The sequence below is a fragment of the Populus alba genome, chromosome 1 (assembly GCF_005239225.2).
Source record: "Populus alba chromosome 1, ASM523922v2, whole genome shotgun sequence".
Classification (NCBI taxonomy): Eukaryota; Viridiplantae; Streptophyta; class Magnoliopsida; order Malpighiales; family Salicaceae; genus Populus; species Populus alba.
In genome coordinates, this window is record NC_133284.1 from 28,787,909 (window position 1) to 28,807,020 (window position 19,112).

Consider the following 19,112-nt stretch of genomic DNA (forward strand, 5'->3'; position numbering starts at 1 on the left):
GCCTCAAAATGCTCCAACGTAACCAGTGATCCTTCACTGGTTGTTTGGACTATTCACAAAAACTTCTGCAACTCATGGAATCATCTCAATCTAAAAACTTAAACTGTTAAGGTAAAGTTTTTAAAATATAATATATATTATTTTCTAAAACACCCCTCAAGTAAAAGCCATTTGAACTTGAAACTTACACAGGTCCATATTATCTTGTGTTTAATTTTTATCAAATAAATAGAATGGTGAGATTCGAACTCATGATTGCTTGAATTATCAAGGCTCTAATACCATATAAGAAACCATTTTAATTTAAAAATTTAAGCTGTTAGATTAGGTTTTAACTCGAATAGAAACAACCATATGATCTACTAGCCACGGCTCCAAAAGTCTGTATTTGAACTCTTGCAAACTAATCTGTCAATAATAAAATACAAGAAGCACACAGGAAGAAAATTAACGGTGCATCGTGCAAAAACGAAGGCATAAAATGACAGGTTCCGTAAGGATTTTCCAGAGCAATTCCATTTTTCCAAGCAAGTTGAACATGGAACCTGTCTCCCACTATACCAGTATTCAACCATGATGCATGATATTTATAAGAAAATCTGGCAGCAGATGCTTCGAAACCACACAGATTGGATGAGATAATATTATAAAACACTCCTTGTCTAATTAGATCTTTCAGTTTTTTGGACAAAAATATCATATGTTAAGAACCGGATGCTCAATCTTCGATGAACAAAGGTAACATTTCTGCGAGCATGGATTCCATGCACGGAGATGAAGGAGCGCAGGTGATTCTTATGTTCAAGAAACGAAAGCATTCTCACACGGACTGCATTATTATTCAATTCATTTCGATCCCACCTGAATCTGGTTTTTTATTTTATTTTTTCATTCATAACCTCTAATTAACAACACGTTAACGATGAAGGAGAAACTGTGTTTTTTGTGCTCGATGTTATTAGTTTTTCTTATTGGAGTACTTATTTTTTTAATTTATTTTTTTTGAAACTTGAAAAAAGAATATTATGAACATATTAGCACAAGATAAGATTATATTTGATGTCTGGATTTTTATTAATATTATATTTGAGTATCTCACTTTTAATTTTATCTATTTAAATTATTAATATTTTTCTTTTAACTTAGAAATTATTGTAAGTAAATATATTAGGTGATAACATGTGTATTATCTAGTGGAACATGAAGAAGAAAATAAAATGTGGAATCTTAAATTGAAAATAGAAATTCGAAAAAAATTAAAAATAAAAGAAATAAACGGAAAACAAATTTAAAAGGAAGATGGGCATGCACATCAGAACCATATCTAAAGAGTTTGTCAGTTCCTCCCCACAGAAAGCCCATCAGGATGAATGGGCTATTGAGGCTGGAGCTGGACATAGTTAGCCCAAGTCATGAGATGAGTAACAAGACACCTCAACTAGATTTTAAACCCGTGTTTTGTTGATCGGAGCCACGCAAACTAGACTAGACAGATCATCTTGTTCCTGGAGGTGGAACATGAAGCATCCCGTTTGGCTTGGCGTTAAACTTCCTTAATTTTTCCATAAAATCACTCGCTGCTCTCTCACTGCACTTTACTATGGAAACTATATCAGTTCTCCTTCACTCCAAAACAATTCCTTTCAGTTTCACCATCTCTCATAACAGCAGCAGAAAATTCTCTTTCAGGCATTCCAACAAACAGTTTCAATCCCGTTTGTCAAATAACAATTTCCTCTTTGGTAAAAGCCTTAAACCCATCAAAAACCAAGCAGAACTTCCTTTTTCACTATATCAATCAACTTCGTCACTGAAAATTACAAGAACACACTTGTTATCTCCTCCCAAATGCTCATATTCCGGCTCTGCAAGCACAGACGGTTCTCAAAACCACCCATTTTTAAAACCCTTCAAAAACCTCTCTCTCGATAAACTGAAAGCGACCTTTTTGCAATTAACCCCTATTGATATCATCAAGTGGTCAGGTATCTTATCAATTGCAATTGCAGCCACAAAATGGACTGTGAATTTGGTCTTGAACCCGTTTTTCTGGATGTATTTTAGCTGGACATGGTTGTTTTGGCCGTGGTTTGTGGCTATATCACTTGCTGTTTATGGGTTATATTGCTTTTATAAGCATTCAATCGGCGAAGCTAGCATTTTTGAGCAGATTGCAATTGTTACATCAGTGTTCACTTGGTTAACTCTAGTCCCTCCTGCCCATTTCAATGGATACCTACAAGGATGGCCTTTTGTGTTCTTTTTTGTGTATCATTATTTCTTTTTCTTCAATGTAAGTGTGAGGAAACGTTTGTATGGTGATTATTATGCACGTCCGCATGACCCCAAGTGGGATTTACACCCACCCAGATGGTCTCGCCTTTTGTTCTGCGTTGGGGTCATGGTTGGGCACTGGCTTGCAGCTTTTGAAGGTCCAGAGCTGCACCTCATTCCTGGTGGGTGGAGCAATGTGGGGATTTGGATTCTGATATTGGCAACTTTGCTAATGCAGTATAATTCTACATTTTACCTTGCCAAGTATTCGGAGAAGGTGGTGGTGCCTATTGCTGTCGTGCAATTTGGGCCATATAGGTGGGTCAGGCACCCGATCTATTCATCCACAATGCTTCTCTTTGCGACTTATTTCCTTGCGCTTCGTGCACCTTTGAGCCTGTTGTTTGTGGTAGCGGTATGTTTGATGTATTATGGGCAGAAGGCAAAAATGGAGGAGGATCTAATGATTGAGACTTTCGGGGAGAAGTATCTAGAGTACATGGGTAAAGTTCGGTACAAGTTCATTCCTTTGGTTTATTAAGACAGCATCCAGGTATGCGTTGTTGATTTCTCAACGTGACCAATTTTCTTGGATGAAAGTACTTGGATTTTTAACTGAGAAGGAAAAAAAATATTAAATTACAGTGTTCCATTGTTTTAATCGGTACTCATGTCTTTCGGCTTTTCTTCGTGTAAGTTTTCAGGGTGCTCTGCTGTGACTTGTTATTCATTCCTACGTTTAATGCAATGACCTAGTTTAGCGGTGACTCCTTGTGCTAATATGGATTGAATAATTGTAGTTGCGTGCAAAAGTATGGTTTTCTATAGATAAGCATGCTGGGCATAACTAATAATTTTGTATCTGCTCTTTTCTAATTTCTACTTGGTGCCTTCTTGATTCTCATTGCTAAGAGTGAACTTAACAGTAATCTGTTCATTGAGTTTCAGAGGGGAATTATAAAGTGCTCTCTAAGTTTATTATGCATATTAAGTTGCACATTCTGAAGAATGTTAGAGAGATGCACTTCAGCTAGAAGGTACAATCACTTGGCAAATCCTCTAGCAAGCTATATTTGAATGCAAATCATAAAATTCTCATTTATTTTGTTATACATATTTAATTGCAATTTCTGAAGTGATGCTTAGAGAGATGCACACAAGCAAGAATCTATCTCGGCTTGTCCTTTAGATTGCATTTTCACACAATTTGAACAAGGAAATTGTGTGAAGTAACTTGGGTGGCTTATGGAAAGATTAATGATGTATACGATTTGGAGACTTTTGATATTGCAGTTCCAGAAACAATTGTTGGAAATTTGACTATAAACCAAATAAGGATGTTTAAGAGTTCTAGTAAATGCATCCTAAGGAAAGTGGTGCCAAGACCAAGTTAGGACATTATTGAGCGTGAAGCATCTGATATCATTTTGTCGGGGCATTTTTCTTTTTGATATTTCCAGAAACAAGTGTTAGAAATTTGACAGTAAACCTGATGAGGATGTTTAAGAGTAAGTAAATGCATCCTAGGGAATATCACTTGGTCTTGGGCATTTTTCATTTTTTTCTTTCAGCATTTGAATGATCAATGATCATCTTTATTCTACAAAAAAAGTGTTCATCTTTTAATATATCCATATTTCCCACTTATTTAATTGTCAACTTTGGTATAGTTCTACACTTATTTGAGGCTTCTGGTGGTCTAGCAGTTGGATATGTTGGCGATAGCCATGCCGTAATGTTGTTTTATCAGTCATTCAGTATTTGAGAGATAATACTAATACTCTGAGTAGTGAATCAATATGTGCTTTTTTCCTCATTTATGCTGTGTACTTTTCTCTAGAAGCTAAAGAACTCTTATATTCTGTACATTAAAGTGGAAAGGTGTCGGTCTTTGGAGATCTTCAGCACTCCACTAGTGCATTGCTTTGCCAACATATGATTCTTGGTTTTAAAAAGTTTGAGCTCCTAACCATTGTCTTTTGCCTGTTGACCAGGAATACGATAAAGTTTGAGGCATCATTTCTACTTGCCTTTAAAGTTAAGTATTCAACAGGCAGTTTATTAGTTTTTTAAAATTCCTAAATAATAATCTACTTTTTATTCCACCTGATATAAATTTTTCAACATCTTACGATAGATTAATGCCTCAATGTTTATTTTCTCACTTTTGGTGGCTCTGGTTGGAAATTTTATGTTCAATTGAGATCATGCAATAATATGCATCCATATATCTTTAGTTAAAATATTTATAACCTTAGAACTTTGTTCTTTCTTTTTCCAACTTAGAGAGTTGCATAACCAATATAAACTGTACAAAGTGATAATGGCCTCATACAAACACCCTCTGAATTATTGGTCTTTTGGATGGAGATCCTTCTGTCATCTTTCATTCACTTTCTCCCTTAAAATCTCACGTGCTTATCACTGTTTTGATTGGCAACTCTTATATTTTTTTTCTTCTAATTATAATACCCAAGTTATGAGGTCATTGGATTGAGGCACCTCCATTAGGTTTCATCCGACGATACCACGGTTTTATCGATGTGAGTGTTCATCTCAATTTTAAATCCAATCATTATCATAGTTGACTATTTTAAGACTTAGAAATTTCAAATTGAAAAACTAAAAACTAAAATTTTTTAGTTTGATTTTGAGTTTAAAAATGGTTTTTGAGAGGTTGAAAGGATTATTTTAGTTGTTTTTTGAGTTGATTTGGTAGTAAAAAAGGTGAAGTTCCAATGGTGATGGTAACAAAAGGGGTTCTAATCTAAGCACATCACAATTCATGCATTGACATAAAAAAATATATATAGATGTCAATCAAAATGGTCGATATTTCAGGGATATTTATATGTTTTAGGCTAGGCTATCACACGTAAAATTTCAGGGATCTAGTAATCCGTTGAAAATTTGCTTTAAATCAATATAGGCTCTTTTTCATCCAGCAACTTTCCATCTGATATATCTCTGGAAGATAACTTACTTAAAGAGTCCACAGCCTTTGGTTATTGAGATGCTTATTTCATTTGTTGGGTGTTTTTACCATTCTCTTATCATATTAAGAATGCAATTGAATGAAATAGAGTCACAGATTTGGATGAATCGTGATGGTCAACAAAAGTTTTGTGTGGTTAATACTTTATTTTTTACATTCCCAAAGTTCCCTGGTTTTACCATTTGCTCGCTTAGAGTTTTGAATTAAACAAATACAATTGATGTTGAAATCTACACTAGTAATGCAGTATTATAATGCGGTTTTTCCACTCTGTAGATACTGAAATAGTGAAATGAAAATGCTGGGAATAGTTTATCTTGCAACAGTAAAAACACCTGATATCCTGGTCGATAATGATAGTTTCAAGTCCCCTGATGATTTCAAGGAAAGAGCTAAAATGAAAATACTTATATGAATTGAGCAACAAGACAACAATGATCTTATGATTCTATCGATGAGAACTACAATCAGCCCCTATCAGTGACAAGACTAGACTGATTGGTTGTCACAATTAAGAATTTCATTCTTGATCATTGATGAGCCATCCATCTTAAGTTCATTTATAAGCAATCTGATGATGCAACTATGTTGCTGTTAGACAAATATTTGTTCAATTTGAAGACCTTAGAGGAAAAATTTTGTTCATCAAAATAGAGGCTTTTGAAGTCTAGAAACAAGTTCAGGTTTCTAGTTTTCTAATCTGGGTGCTTGCTTCACAATTTATCGAGGGATTTTGTTGGCTGTGGCAAGATGGTACTTTCTGCACCTTTCCCGGTTGGGACTTGTTAGAGCATACTAAACAACCTTTTTGGTCATTAGATTTGGTGAGCAATACTGAGAATTCCAGCAACTAAATCAGGAATTTCAGCTTAAAATTCTATCCAATTATTGATAAATCATTCATTGACTTTTCAGATAGATCCACTTAAATTTGATCCTAGTACCAACTCTAGCCTCATAATTCCTTGATGACTTGAGATGAAGTGCACTTGATTATAGCACAAAGTAGTTGGTTGCGGGGCTTTCCTCTTCAATATACTTTTTTTTTTTTATTATTTTTTTATATATATATAATAAAAGTAGAGAACTTCAATATAGTTAGCTAATGGTTATTGAAGAATTGTATTTGGATAGGACTTAGCAGTTTATGCTCTCTGTAGAGAAGATCGATTCTTCTAGTTTGTTTTGTAGTTGCCTCGTTAACTTTGTTATAGAAACATTTATATCTTAATCCAACAAGGAAGACATGGTGTCAAAAGACCTTTGATGTCTGCAACTTTTTAGTTATCTCATTTTTTTCATGATCTGTCATTCTGCTGGAACTGTGCTGCGACTTACTGAAGCTGTTGTGTTGTGACATGGAATGCATTCTTTTACAATCCTGCGTCTCAGCCTTTCAGGGAAGCTGACCCAATAATCGATTGTTCTGTAGCATAACCCTTTAAGCTCAATCCTAGAAGAAGAAAATCTGGGCATTGTGGAAGCCAACTCACATGCACATGACTGCCAGCTCATCAAGATGTGAAATATATCAGCTCATGCATGCTTTGCAATCGCACAACCATGTCAGCATGCAGTTGAAAACCTCCAAGTTCTATCAAGAAAAAATCACTTGAAAATATGCATCTACTTTTCTTCTGATGGCAATCACGCACGATCACTTTCTTTGATGTCCCTTCATGTTCTTCCATTTTCATGCACCTCCATAATGTGATCCTCTTCTGGCTCCCGATACCTGACGAGCTTTACGTGCGGGGATCGATGTCCAGATTTCCTCACTTGTGGTTATCGCTATTTGATCTCTTCCAAGTGTATGTTGTGAGGGCAAGCTGGATTGACTTTTCTTTGTGTTCTGCGAACGTGCTGCTTGGAAGTTCACCGATTTACGTCTCAGTTATGTATAATTTAAGTATTTGTTCTTGCGGGTTCCTACAATTTGTCATTTCTAATCTTGTGATGGATCGTGATGATGAGAAGGGACTGGTTTTTACTACTTGTTCGATATTGTCATTTCCTTTACGAATTATCGTAGCCTTTTGCTACGTTGGAAACGTGGAGAAAATTTTCCACGTTTCCCCCCTCCTCTCGCCCGTGGTATTTCTCGTCATCTCGGTGGCCTTTTTAAGATTTCCAAGTTCAAACAACAAATCCCCACTTCCTAACTATTCCTGATTTGTTGAATTTTCTACGTTCAAACAACAAGTCTTTAATTTCTTTATATTTGATAGAAAATCTAGATACTTAATTCTATGTAAATCATGAAAATGATGTTTAATTTAATATTATCTCTATTCTTAAAATAAAATATTATTAAACTAAGCATGATAAACTCCGATCAAGGAATTACTTAATTATTTTTTACAAGGATTAATTTATTTATTTTGATAAACTTTAATTAAGGGCTAGATTATAATTAACTTTAACCAACATTACCTGTGAGGAAACAACTAGCATGCTTATTTTGGCTTTGGAGGTGATTTGATATGGTAACATGGTGGTGATAGGAGTTTTCTGTAACAACAGTAAGAAAGAGATGATCCTCCTGCTCCCGACATGTTAAAGGGGGAGGTGATCTTAGCATAAAGGAGTGAGTTATCGATGCAAAATCACGGGCACTGCTTCCTCCCCTCGACTGGTAAATAATATTGTTTCTATATAATGATACATTTTTTTTTTTATAAATTAATATAGGTATTCGGATTAATTTACATGTATTTTAACTAATTTTACTAGTTTTTAAATTAATAAATATATAAGTCTTCAATGATCATCATAAACAACTAAGCTCTTACTAGTTGCCACCTTATAATGGTTAGCCTTCTCATTTTACTACTTAAGAAGTCACTTGGTAAAGCCGTGCATTTAAAATGGTTAGGGCTACTAGCTGCTGCTGCTGCTGTTGTGGTTATGTAAAAAATATTTACCATACATCATGTTATTAAGTATTAATTTATCTGGCTAAACCCTTGAACTTCGCCAGTTTAATACGCGTTTTTTGTTATCTGTTTTTAGAAGGAAAAAAAATTCAAGATTTTAACTTGCATTTCTAACTTAATCATCTGTTTTTGATGTCCATGTATAGTTATTAATTAGACAAGTGACCCCTGTTTTGACGCCGGCAAGACACAATTAGACACAATTTTTTGTAATGTAAAAAATGATACTCAAGCTAGCGCTGTCAGTGTATTTAAAGAACAAAAAGAAAATCCACCACTTTACATTATAAAAAGAAAATTAAAAAAAAAAATAACGGTATTTGCGAATTGATCCTAAGAATCCAAATATAGAAAGACACAATTGAAAAAATTAGAGAAAAAAAAAGTCATCAAACCTGGGGGAGGTTATCAAAACTTGCCAGCAGCAGAATTATGCAAATGGAATAATCTAAAAGAAGACAAAAATAACATGGGCAACTGACCAAACTCATTGCCTAGATCATAACTTGGTTGAAAGAAAACCATAGAAAATAATGAAGTTTATTTTTCAAAATGAACATCTTCAAAGGATGTTATTGAAAAAAAAAAAAAAACCAATGTCAATCCGTGCTAACTTTTTAAACCTACGACCTTGGTTAGTGACTAAACCAAAAGCACCCCATTTAAAAAAACAACCATTTTAATATTAGAATCGACCCGATAGGTTGACTCATGACCCTATAGTGCTTAGGCCGGGTCGAGTTTTAAAAGAAATTGAGGGGGAATTGACCTAGTGTGAAATGATAAAAAAAAACTCGGTTTGACTCATAACCTAGTCAAGCCAGGACAAATTGGGTTAAAACTTGTTGAGTATTTTTATTTATTTTATTTTATTTTAAAAAAATAATGTTATTTTAACATTTTTATAAACACAAAAGGATTTGGTTGACTTGGGTTCACTTGGGTCAACCCATCTAACCCAGGACCTCAAATTGACTTTTCGATTGGGTCTAAAAACTATGAAATAAACCATAAGACCAGCTTCTAATAAATCAAATGTTGAATGATGAAATCTTTAAAAAATCCAATTATACAAAAGGGTAAATTTGATAAAAGGGCTAAGAATAAAAAAATAATTTAAGGGTCAAACCTTAAATATCATCAAATGTTGAGTTGAAGGGCAAAAATTGAAAAGAAAAATCAAATTAACAAAAAAATCCAAAACACAAATCAAAATAAAAATATTAAGAATCAAGATTATGGATCTAAGGGTGAAATAGAAAATAAATTAAAATTTGATAAAATAGCTAAAAATAAAGATTAGAAATCAAAATATTGAGAGTCAGAATTGAAATGTCATAAAATAAAAGGACAAACCTTATTTTTTTAATGGCCATCACAAAACTCAAGGAGGCAAAGAGAGAGAGAGAGAATATGAAAAGAAAACAAAGGAGTAGTTAATGACAAATTTTCATCATAACCATCATATGTGCCTCTTCTCATGAAAGGGGGTGCCATGTAGCTTCCATTGTCTTAGTTGAAGCCGGTATTTCTTCATCAGACAACAGTTCATAAGTTGTTTAAAGAGTGTGGGGTTGCCCCACATATTGACACATGCATGATGTTTTTTTTAAATCATTTTAAAAAAATAAAAAAGGATTGGATTGCTCCTAACCCAACTTAATAATAACAAAAAAAAAACACATGGGAAACACCCCTAGATGATGGCTTAGGCTTAGTAAATTTAATTTTAGGGCAATTTAGTCAATTAAAATTTTAAAATAAAGTAAAAAGCAAAAACAAAATCTCTTGATGCTAATTAAATGAAAATAACTTTTAAAAATAATTTAGTATTTTTACTGGGTAATTAAAATAGAAGTTAGCTATAATATCCCTTAATAATCAATTAATGACATTTGCACCATAAAAAAAAAATCAAATTATCCTCTTAATCAGGCTAAATGTTTTTGTGTGGTAGGGCTAAAATAATTATTTTATTGTGTGAATCCACATTAAATTACTAGTGTATACCGATACCTTCTAGTCTTTTTTTTTTAATTTTTTTTATTACTCTTTATAAATTTTCGGTTTTTAAAGAAATTTAAAAACAAAAACCAAGAATAAAAGAATGACAACTATGCCGAACGGGCGATAATGGACAGCCGTGTGAATGGGTGATCTTCTTGTGCATTTGGGTGTTTGCTTTACATGCAAAACAATGAGATATTTAGATTGCCAAGAACACAAACTCGTCTTGGAAATGCTTGATTCTTTTGACTCAAAAAAATAAAAATAAAAACAGAGACACATGTTTTTCGAGAATCACCTGTGCATCATTATTGATGTGAATTGTGATTGTTATGTTTTTTTTATATATTTTTATGAGGAAGCCAGCAGGGTGATTCAATGCCTTGTACTGAAAGGTCACGTAAGTAGCTAGACTAGGCTGCCATCCTGGACCATGCATAAATATTCTTTCAAATCACCATTCGCCATGGATGAATCTCAACCTGTGAAATTTCCAAGCACACATTCACTCGATGAATTCGATATTGTAGCCAAAGCAGCAGCTAGCCCGACGTGGAATCCTAAAGAGCACAGCCATGAACGCCACGTGGCACAACCCAGTAGCTTATCTTTGCCAAGGTTATCTTTCTCCTCCAGAATCTTTTAGAGACCAGAGGAGCAAAGAAAAAGATCTATGAACATGACAGCTACTTCTTTCACCATTCAGGGCCACAGACATTTGATCCTTGAAAGACACGAACTTGGTCCAAAAGCACCAATTCAAACGCACTTTTTTCTTTCTTTTGCACCCTTTTTTTCAATTCTTAATTTCTTCTTTTTTTTTTTTCTGCACAAATACATCGATTATATCGTGACAATAAAAGGACGTCAAGATTAAAGGCACAAATAGAGGGAAGAGGGTGCATTTGACATTGAAAAGCCAACGTATCTATATTTACAAACCAGACAAAGCCCGTGAACTAGAAATTTAAGGACCCTCGACAATGATTTTTTGACAACCAAAATAAAAAACTAGAGGGAAAAAAAAAAAAAATCAAAGAAGAAACTCAATGGGGTCGGGTTGCTTTTTTGGCCCCATTGAAACAGTTCCGTATCATCGGGGAGAATCCAATATCCGATCACAATATTGCTGACTTGTTCCGGCGGCTTACCCTTACAGGCAACCCGCATTTGGGCACAGGGAAAGGACCATATTGTATACCATCGTCGTCCCCCACAGTTTGCCACCTGAAACCAAGCATCACAAGATTACAAATTAAATCAGGAATCACAAAACGTTTATGGCCATTTATCGACTCTTTAATTTCATCGTCAGAATGGCTGCACTTAGTATGCTAATGATCAGCGTCATCTCCATAAATATATAGTAATGAAATTGCAGGAATGATTTTTCTTCTCTCTCTAGATTAATTGATAAGAAATAATTTTAAAATAGTGAGGACAAAAGAAGAGAAATGATGTGGGCTCCGATAAAGAAGAAATTAAGCTTGTGGTGTCGACCACCTGGCTCCGTTCATGTGAGACACACCATTGAATTTGTCTATAGTAATTTCCATAGCTGGCATCCTAAATGGGCTCCTACTTATTTTGATTTTTTGAGACTGCGTAGCTGGCAACCATGTCGCTTATATACTAGCTGAAGACTCTGTTTGATTCGCATGCTTAACATTATTCCCATGATCAGCCGTTGTTGCGGTGGAGTAGAGGTATATAGATACGTACGAGGATGGCGAGTTCTGGATTCAAATATTTTTGGGGGATATGCATACGTGGCAATGAAAATCCTATGAAAAAGATTGGATATTTGATGACTGTAACCTTTGCCACGTCGAAATCTATTACATATTAATTATATGTATGCCTGAAATCAACATATCGAAATCTTATATATAAACAAGGATGCATGTGTCAATTTTACTTGCAATTGATTATAATTAGGCTTCCTTAGCAACTAGCTAGGAAGCACATGCCACGAATCACGTGGATGGATAATGCTAATCCTATCAAATAACTAAAGTTTCGACAACCTAGAAAATTTTAGAATCTCATCTAATAATTTAAAATTCTAAATTAAAATAAAATTTTGATATTATATTATAATTTTATTAACAAAACAGTCACGAGTTTTGAATCTTATTATTTTTATTTTATTTTTAAAAAATTAAATAAAAAATAGATAAGCATTTATAAATTTCAATTTCAAAGACACTTAAAATAATGTCTTAGCATGCAATTAAATTAATAACATGTGTGCGACCCACCAATTACCATTGCCCCTCTAATTCTAAATAACTCTAGCAATGACTCGTGCCTAGGTAATGGAGTAAGTACGTTAGACACATGTATCATGCATGAAAGCCACGTATAATGAGAATGATTCTAAATTCTGTTTTTTTGCTAGCCTGGTATCCACTACTAGAATCCACTTAAAGGGAAAAAAAAAATAAAACAAAAGCAAAAAACAACCCCACTGGCGTTTCATTGTTACCTAGGAGGCTAGGACCACTTCCACGGCCCAAGGAAAATCAAGAGGACCACCACAACGCCACCATCAATGGCTCCCCCAGTCAACCAACACCAGACCTAAGCCACGTGGCTCGACCTTTATCTTACATTCAAAACAAAATCACTAGATATGTACGCAGAGCACTGTATTTCCCCCTTCAAATTAATTAGGTATACAGTCATGTTCAGATTACCCAAATCCTTTGATTAATGTAATTAAGCTTATCATCATGATTAATCTTGACGCGTGTGTGATAGATTAGTGTGTATGAGAGAGAGAGAGAGAGAGAGACGGGGGACGGACCTGTAAGTGGTGGTGAGATGATGCAGGAGGATGAGCATCTCAAGCTTGGCAAGCTCACTGCCTGGACAGGAGTGCAATCCATTGCCAAAGGGCATGAACGTGTTAGGTTTCGGTGGCACCTGCAACATCACAGAACATATATACTCGTCTTCATCTCTTTCCTTGTTTATCTTCATCATCAAGTAATTAAATAAATAAGCTCTGAATATATATATATATATACATTCTTTTTCCACAAATATATAGCTAGGAGATGATACTGATTTGTTAGAGCACGTAGTTGCTGTTTATGTTTGCTACTATACCCTACAAAAACCAACTCACGTGATCGGATACAGAAAAGATTTCATGACGACGAGCTGCAATCGATCATCTAATTAAATACAGGAAAGATTCACATAAACAAAAATGAAAAAGGACACTACTCATCAACCAGGATAATCTTTCCCTTATTAACTCTGTATTTCTACGTGATCCGAAACAAGATAGAATGTATGGCGGTGTCCGTATGACCCACTTCATGAAACTTGGTCAGTGACTCAGTAACTCAGAATGCATAGTCGACACACATTAATGTTTTTGGTATGTAGCTAAGCTTACGTACATGTGAATTAATTAGTCCTGGCCCTCACCTCGAATCTTGAAGGGTCAAATTTCTCTGGTCGAGGGAAGAAATCTGCACAATGATGAATGCTTCTAAAGAGAGGAAGAACCTTCCAACCTTTGGGGATAAAGTAGCCTTCAAACTCAACATCCTGCACTGCTTCTCTGAACGTGAAAGACAGTATACTTGCTGTTCTTAGCGTCTCTTGGATCACCTGGAATTAAAATCATATATAATCAATAAGGATTACAGCTAGCGCACGTATATACGTGGACATATTCATTGTAATATAATTATCATAAACACTACAATATTAAATTAAGTTGTTAATTTTGTAATTTTTTGAATATTCAAATCACGTAAAAAAAAACAAAAAAAGAGAGAAGAGGATGGCGATATGTCAATTGAGTTAGAAAACTGAATTAAATTAAATTAGACAAAATTGATAATTGATATTTGTACCCGACTTGTCAACGGCATGCGCCTTGTATCATCCCACGTAAGTCCACGATTTGCCTCTACTATTTTGCTTCTAATTCCTTCCTGTTCTCTCTGCAACAGACAATTAATCTTCAATGAATAACATATACCATCCAATACATAGTTGAATAATCCAATATTCGATTGCTTTCTCTCTGCCGCAAGCTTCTCCTCTCTTGAGAGGCATTATTTTAATAGACCAGTGATCGGTCAAAATAATAATAAAACACGAAATAAATCTAGAAAAATCAAGTTAACGAAGACAAATTAAAGAGTAAAAATCATACTATAAAAAAGAATAATGAGCTAAGGGGATGAATGGATTGGATTAGCGTGGGATCGAGATATTAACTTACCGTGACAGCTTCTAATAAATCTTCATTATCGTGCAAGTACTTCAAAATCCATGTCAGGACACTAGCAGTAGTATCATGAGCGGCAAAAATCACTCCAATTATATTATCAGCGATTTGAGAATCGCTAAGCTGATTATTAAGCTTCTCATCGTCTTTATCTCCTAATAATACTCCAAGCAAGCCTCCTCCTTGTCTCCTGCTTTGCCTTCTCTTCTGTATCAATTTCTTCAGTGTCTCGTTTAGTTGCTTCCTTGCCTTTCCAAACAAACATCAAAACCCGGCACCAGTTGTTATTAAAAATTGTAAATAGACTAAATCAATAGATATATATATGTTTCCTTGACCCGCAAAAAATACAATGTGTGCAAGACGAAGACAATGTAGAATTCAAGAGAGAGGGGAGCCAGGTAGCTCCTTACTTTCATTGCTTTGTGAAAGGGTGTTCCAGGTAAATCTAGAGGCATAGAATTATATCCCTTCTCCAGGCGCTGATACAGATGCTTAATTCCTTCCATTTCCAAGTCTTGTTTTTCACCGAAGGCAGAAATCATTGCCACATCAAAAGCATACTAAGAAAAAGAACGTTTTTTTAGCACCTCAATGAGACAAAAGTTGAACTGGTAAGAGATTAGTTTAGTTCTTAAGAAACAGACATGTATACATACCCTCTTCATTTCTTGCAAGGTGTTGATAGTGGTGTTTTTCCAAGAGGGAAGAAATCTCAGGACAATTTGCTCAATCTCCGAGACAGACCCTCTTATAGCAGAGGGTAAAAAAGAGGCCTGCACCAACTTCTTGAGCCTTGAATGATATGCCCCTTGATGAAAGAACAGGGCCTCTGGTCCTATCATTTTTTCCTTACTTGTTGGATATGTAGGCTTGAACAAATGCGCCCGAGTCACCAGAACAATTCTTGCTGCTTCTGGACTAGAAATCATCACACAAGGACATCCCAATATGTGGGTCTTAAATATGTCTCCAAACCTGCAAAATGAGCTTAATTATCAAGAACCAAAAAAAAGAAAAGAGCTACACAATAATATTTCAAAGAAAAGAAGAGAACTATATATATATATATGGTACATGTTGTGTAGCTTTTGTATACCGTTTTTGCCTGTTGAAGAAGAAGGAATTTGGGTTCTCAGCATAGAGCTTGAGCGTCTCTCCAATATAAGGCCAACCCATTGAGCCAGGTGGTAGGCGTTTGTCTTTGGGGTGATGCCATTGAAGATAAACAAGCAACAATAGAAAACAACAGAACAGGACTCCAGGTACCATCAGAAACACAACCTGGACCTGAGAATATCGTAAAGTTGCGAAAGCCAAGGGCGGTGATAAACTAAGTTGCATGTTTGTGAAAGATAATAAATTAACTATTCAAAGAAGTGAGACAGAGAGGTGGCAGAGGCTAACTCGAACAACTACTAGTGGTGGTAGAGAGAGAGAGAGAGAGAGAGAGGTAGTGTCGTAGTGAGGGAGGGTTATTGGCGTGAAGTAGTGGGACTTATATAGAGGAGAGGAGGGGTTTGTAGGTGACAAGCGTCACCACGTTTATGGGAACACCTTGCTCGTCAGCCCCTCTTTTAGGGCTATACCCCCACCTTACACTCTGCATTAATCACCCTTTTCTCTTGATACTGCTGTTTCTCTTTGGACACGTTCATTAGGACACGGCTCCCGCGTTGTTCTTGGCATTTACGGACCAGGCTACTGCATCATATCCACTTTATGTTTCAATTACATTTGTCTGGCACAAACCTTTAGCTTCTGTGATCTACTAGTCATTCGATTTCCCATTTCTCTCATGCATGCGGCAGTAGCTATCTCTATTAATCAAAACATTCCTGCTTTATTAAACCAAATCGATTTTATATGTTATCTTGCTGATTTATTGCATCTATGAAATATAGTCTGAGTTCACACAGCACCGATCCACTACGATATTTGTTGGTTCAATGAATCAATCAAGATTCACATAAATGTTTCTTACACATATAGAGGTTTCAAGAAATTCTAGCATTTACAACTATATTTTTGTTTCTTTTATTGTTAATACTAATTAGTAATTAACACCGTACCGGATCAGCTAATAAATCTTTATTGGCTACAATTACTAACGCTAATGCTATCCAAATTGTTTGAATCTAAATGATACTAATTATATGTGAAGCATGAGGAAATGGAAAAAGAAACAAAAGAAAATGATGGGAGAAAAAAAGAGGAAGTAGGTGTTTGGAGTACGACAGCGATCGTTTTTTTCAAAATTTTTATTTTTAAAATGTATTAATATAATATTTTTTAAAATAATTTTTTGATATTAATAAATTTAAATTAAAATGATCTAAAAATATATAAAATTTATTTTTTAATAAAAAAATTTAAATTTATCTAACTCATATTTAAATCGTAATACCAAACAAAAACAAAAATTACTTGCAAATAGATTACGTGCTGAAGTTTTGGTATCAAACCCTTGAAAAAAGAAAAAAAAAATATTTATTGGTATTGCGGTCCAGATGTTATCAAATTGATTTTTTTTTTTTAACTTTTAAGTGTTTTGCAGCAGAATTATATAAAATCACTTAAAAAATTAATTGAATAGGCTTTTAACAAAAAATACACTTTAAGAAACTGCATTTTCAAAACCACACGAAAACAAGTGTCAAACTTGATGGGAACGTTCTACATGTGTGTGCTGTATATAACCTCTGAGTACTTGTCAGCTCGCGGGAAGAGAAGGGAAAGACATGATAATGCATTCCTGATAACCTCAAACGCATCGTCAGTACTTGTCAGCCCGGCTCTTCGCGGCCTGGCCCATCCAATCTTATCCCGGCAACGTTGTCTGCACCATGGTGTTCCTGCATACGTGTCGTTAGCCAAGAGCATAAGCTTGACCATGTTTATGTTACCAATTTACTAATTGGAACTTGCAGTTTTCACGTGTCACGTATATGTGTACCTTAAATTTACAAAAAAAAAAAAAAAAACAAAACAAAGAAAGAAGAAGATATTGTTAGATTATTTATTTTATATTTAACTCATGGGTAGTTTATATAGCTATAAACCAAGATATATATAATTGATTATCTTCTTTAATTAAATAGTTGAAATAATTTTTTTGTTTGCCTTCAATTATTCAATTTCTGGATTTTTTTTAATTGATTAGAAACAAATCAATTATATTTACCATAATTATTTTCTTAACATGTCCTTTTATGGTCATATTAATTTTAATTTTCATGAATTTAATATACATAACTTCTATTATCATTATAACCTTATTTGCTAATCTTCAATGACTATATTTCTTTAAACATGACTATTTTTAACCATTTTTCTCCTCTTATGGTTATTGCTTCATTTCTCTAGTCAAACATTTCTTTTTACAATTTAACATTTCAAATAATCATTGTTCACTCTTTATTAGACTAATATCTTTTTCTTATCATGATTTCCTAGCCATTTCCTATCTTTTTCTTTAGAAAACTCTCTCTCTCTCTCTCTCTTTACGGGTAGTGTTTTTTTTTTTTTGTATCACTTTATCTCTTATACAAGAACTTATCAACTTGCACCAAGTCTCTTGTTTTTTATGTCTTTCTCTTGATGCAGGATCTCAATTCTCTTGTTGGACTTTGTCATTAATTCACACCTCTCTTTTTTTTTGTTATTTGATCATTCACATGATCTTGAGATATCTCTATATAATCAGTTGATGTATCATTAACAAAGGATAGTAAATAAAATATTTTCTACACAATGAAGAGGATTGAAAAAAAAAATGTTTTAAAGTGGTTGGACCAACTTCATATATAAAGCCACCTATCAAAAAAACAAAAAAGTTAATATTTAGAGTAAGATATATATGATTGACCAACAGCTGAAAATATAGAAATTAATATTTAGAGTATGATACAATCAACTTGCTTTGATACTATATAAAAATAATAATTTCAACCCTAAAATTTAAACTCTTAAATAAATTTTCAAAATATAATTTATATTTTTCTGAAAGACTTTTTATTCTTTACCTTTCAACATCAATAGTGGCCAGCTTTGACTTTGCCTTTCCAACTCAATTTAGCTTCCCCCCTTTTATTGCTATTTCAATTTCTATTTTTGGATAATAAAAGGCACATATCATTTTGTATAATATAGTATATACAAGAAGTCATTTCTTTATCATTTTTTATCTTTTAACCCATAGTTATAAAATCGATTCTTCTTGATGAATTGATATAGGACCCAATTGTTCAATTTAAGAGTCGGACTAAGATTTTTCTAAAAAATTCAATTAAAAAATGACTAGTTTAATCCAATTATGTAAATCTATATATGATCTGGTTAATACTTAATTTAATTTTAAAAAGAAATTTCAAAACAATATTATTCTAACTTCTTAAAAAGAAATTAAATAAAAATGAATTAACTTGTATCAACTTGTACACCTCGTGACTATGGCAAGCACTTATCCTTTTCTTTCTTACCAGCATTAGCACCCTCTTTGATTTATAGAGGCGAAGTGCTTGAAACATTTGCCAATGACAATGATTCATTTGACCAAATTATTATGTGAAGCCAGTTGTACAATAAAGTAATTTTCTTTTCGCATTTGAAAAAAGTAACTACAATTCACATACATTCCCCCTCT

The 19,112-nt window shown here is 34.0% G+C and overlaps 2 protein-coding genes across 4 annotated transcripts; one reads left to right on the forward strand and one right to left on the reverse strand.

Moving 5' to 3' along the window:
* Window positions 1-1,460: 1,460 nt before the first annotated feature.
* On the forward strand, window positions 1,461-7,468 carry LOC118028034 (uncharacterized). 2 transcript variants are annotated; one of them, XM_073408183.1, is made up of 2 exons: window positions 1,461-2,827; window positions 6,702-7,468. In XM_073408183.1, exon 1 carries the CDS (start codon window positions 1,601-1,603, stop codon window positions 2,813-2,815), a length of 1,215 nt encoding a protein of 404 aa, XP_073264284.1. In that variant the 5' UTR covers window positions 1,461-1,600; the 3' UTR covers window positions 2,816-2,827; window positions 6,702-7,468. The 2 variants fall into 2 exon arrangements, with proteins under 2 accessions (XP_073264284.1, XP_034887438.1); XM_035031547.2 differs by lacking the exon at window positions 6,702-7,468 and adding an exon at window positions 3,223-4,258.
* Window positions 7,469-11,085: 3,617 nt separating this feature from the next.
* On the reverse strand, window positions 11,086-15,998 carry LOC118028035 (abscisic acid 8'-hydroxylase 2). Of its 2 annotated transcripts, XM_035031548.2 has the most exons (8): window positions 15,567-15,987; window positions 15,127-15,445; window positions 14,881-15,030; window positions 14,462-14,716; window positions 14,088-14,177; window positions 13,654-13,839; window positions 13,022-13,140; window positions 11,086-11,439 (listed from the first exon to the last, which is right to left on the reverse strand). In XM_035031548.2, the coding sequence occupies exons 1-8, from the start codon at window positions 15,809-15,811 to the stop codon at window positions 11,331-11,333; spliced, it is 1,473 nt and encodes a 490-aa protein (XP_034887439.1). In that variant the 5' UTR covers window positions 15,812-15,987; the 3' UTR covers window positions 11,086-11,330. The 2 variants fall into 2 exon arrangements, with proteins under 2 accessions (XP_034887439.1, XP_034887440.1); XM_035031549.2 differs by lacking the exon at window positions 11,086-11,439 and having other exon boundaries at window positions 13,626-13,839; window positions 15,567-15,998.
* Between the last annotated feature and the right edge of the window lie 3,114 nt (window positions 15,999-19,112).

Coding starts and splice junctions, on each gene's coding strand:
- LOC118028034 (XM_073408183.1), top strand. CDS start 1,601: ATGGAAACTATATCAGTTCTCCTTCACTCCAAAACAATTCCTTTCAGT.
- LOC118028035 (XM_035031548.2), bottom strand. CDS start 15,811: ATGCAACTTAGTTTATCACCGCCCTTGGCTTTCGCAACTTTACGATAT. Junction 15,031..15,126: donor CCTTGCAAGAAATGAAGAGG/GTATGTATACAT, acceptor TCTTTTTCTTAG/TATGCTTTTGATGTGGCAAT. Junction 14,178..14,461: donor ATTTATTAGAAGCTGTCACG/GTAAGTTAATAT, acceptor TGTCTGTTGCAG/AGAGAACAGGAAGGAATTAG.